Below are 1,771 nucleotides of genomic sequence, written 5' to 3' on the forward strand. Positions count from 1 at the left end.
CTGTTGAAAAACTGGAGCCGGCAACTGGTATGATCAACGTTTATTGTTTCCAAATGTAATTGTGCTGCAGTGTGTGTGTCCGTGTCTGTATACTTGTGTTTGTGTGTGTATGACGTGACATATTACAGTAGTGACATAGTATACCTTTGTACCACCAGAAGCCTGAGGGCCAGTCTGTTTGTGCTACCATGCCAACTCCTCATGCTTAGTTAATGAGCAGTGGTGTTAGGCTGGWCKCKYAWCWGWTRMGMGWCCAGCCTATCTAAACCCTGATATGCCCTCCTCTACCCTGTGTCAGAGGCAGCAGACGCTGCTTTCTGAGGATGAGGAGTATACCACGGGGTCAGAGGTCACTGAGGATGAGGTGGGAGATGAAGAGGAGGCCAGCAAGAAACAAGGTAGAGTAATTAGGCTCTCTGATTGGTTTATACTCTAATTGGAAAAACTGTATGGCTGAGAGGGATGAGGCAAAGGGAATAGCAAATATGTCTGACAACACAGCAGACTGGTAAACATACAGTAAATATAGAAATCACATAACTAAACTAAAAGAAGAAACTATACTATGAAAAAAATAAGCTCTGGAGTACATTTAATGAAATTCTAGGCAAAAAAGCAAACTCATCTGTCATTGAGGCAGAGGACTTGTTCATAACAAAACCCTTTAATATTAACAAAACCCTTTAATATTAACAAAACCCTTTAATATTAACAAAACCCTTTAATATTAACAAAACCCTTTAATATTACCAACCACTTTAATAACTTTTTTGTTGACAAGATTAGCAAACTTAGGCATGACATGCAAATAACAAATACTGAGTCTTCATGTTCATACATAATGGACCAAGTAATGGAAGACAAGCGCTGTAGTGTAGAGTTCCTCAAAGTGGGTGTGGAAGAGGTGAACAAAATGGCTGCTAATCTATAAATAAGGACAAACCACCTGGTACCGACAACCTGGATGGTAAATTGCTAAGATTTGTAGTGGAATACATTGTGACTCCTGTTGGCCACATCTTCAATTTAAGCTTAGAAGACGGTGTGCCCTCAGACATGGGGGGAGGGGGGGGCGGGGTCCATTCAGCTACCCAAGAACAGCAGAGCATCCTTTTAATGGTTCAGACAGCCGACCAATCAGCCTGTTTAAAAGTGCTTAGCAAACTTTTGGAAAAAATTGTGTTTGATCAAATACAAAGTTATTTTACAGAAAACGAATTAACAACAGACTTTCAGCATGCTTATAGGGAAGGGTACTCAACATGCTTGGCACTGACACAAATTACTGATGCTTGGCTGAAATAAATTGATAGTAAGAAGACTGTGGGAGCTGCTCTGTTAGACTTCAGTGCAGCTTTTGATGTCATTGATCGTAACCTATAACGTAGGTGTTAGGTGTCATGGATTTGCATCCTCTGCCTTATTATGGATTGAGAGTTACCCGTCGAATAGAACACAGAGTTACCCGTCGCATAGAACACAGAGTTACCCGTCGCGTAGAACACAGAGTTACCCGTCGCTTCTTGGAGGTCTACGCGACGGGTAACTCTTGAGTTCTACGCGACGGGTAACTCTGGTGAGTTCTACGCGACGGGTAAACTCTGTGTTCTAACGTCGACGCGGTAACTCTGTGTTCTACTGCGACGGGTAACTCTGTGTTCTACGCGACGGGTAACTCGGTGTTCTACGCGACGGGTAAAACTCTGTGTTCTACGCGGACAGGGTAACTCTGTGTTCTACTCGACAGGTAACTCTGTGTTCTACGCGACGC

General features: G+C 43.0%; 1 protein-coding gene across 1 annotated transcript in view; it reads left to right on the forward strand.

The window, feature by feature from the left end:
* Positions 1 to 1,771, forward strand: part of sanbr (SANT and BTB domain regulator of CSR) — a 29,616-nt gene that overhangs the window by 19,959 nt on the left and 7,886 nt on the right. Inside the window, 2 exon segments of the mRNA XM_070441561.1 lie at positions 1 to 27; positions 299 to 398. Of these exon segments, the coding sequence (XP_070297662.1) occupies positions 1 to 27; positions 299 to 398 (127 nt within the window).

Source organism: Salvelinus sp. IW2-2015, unplaced genomic scaffold, assembly GCF_002910315.2.
Source record: "Salvelinus sp. IW2-2015 unplaced genomic scaffold, ASM291031v2 Un_scaffold4264, whole genome shotgun sequence".
NCBI classification, from domain to species: domain Eukaryota; kingdom Metazoa; phylum Chordata; class Actinopteri; order Salmoniformes; family Salmonidae; genus Salvelinus; species Salvelinus sp. IW2-2015.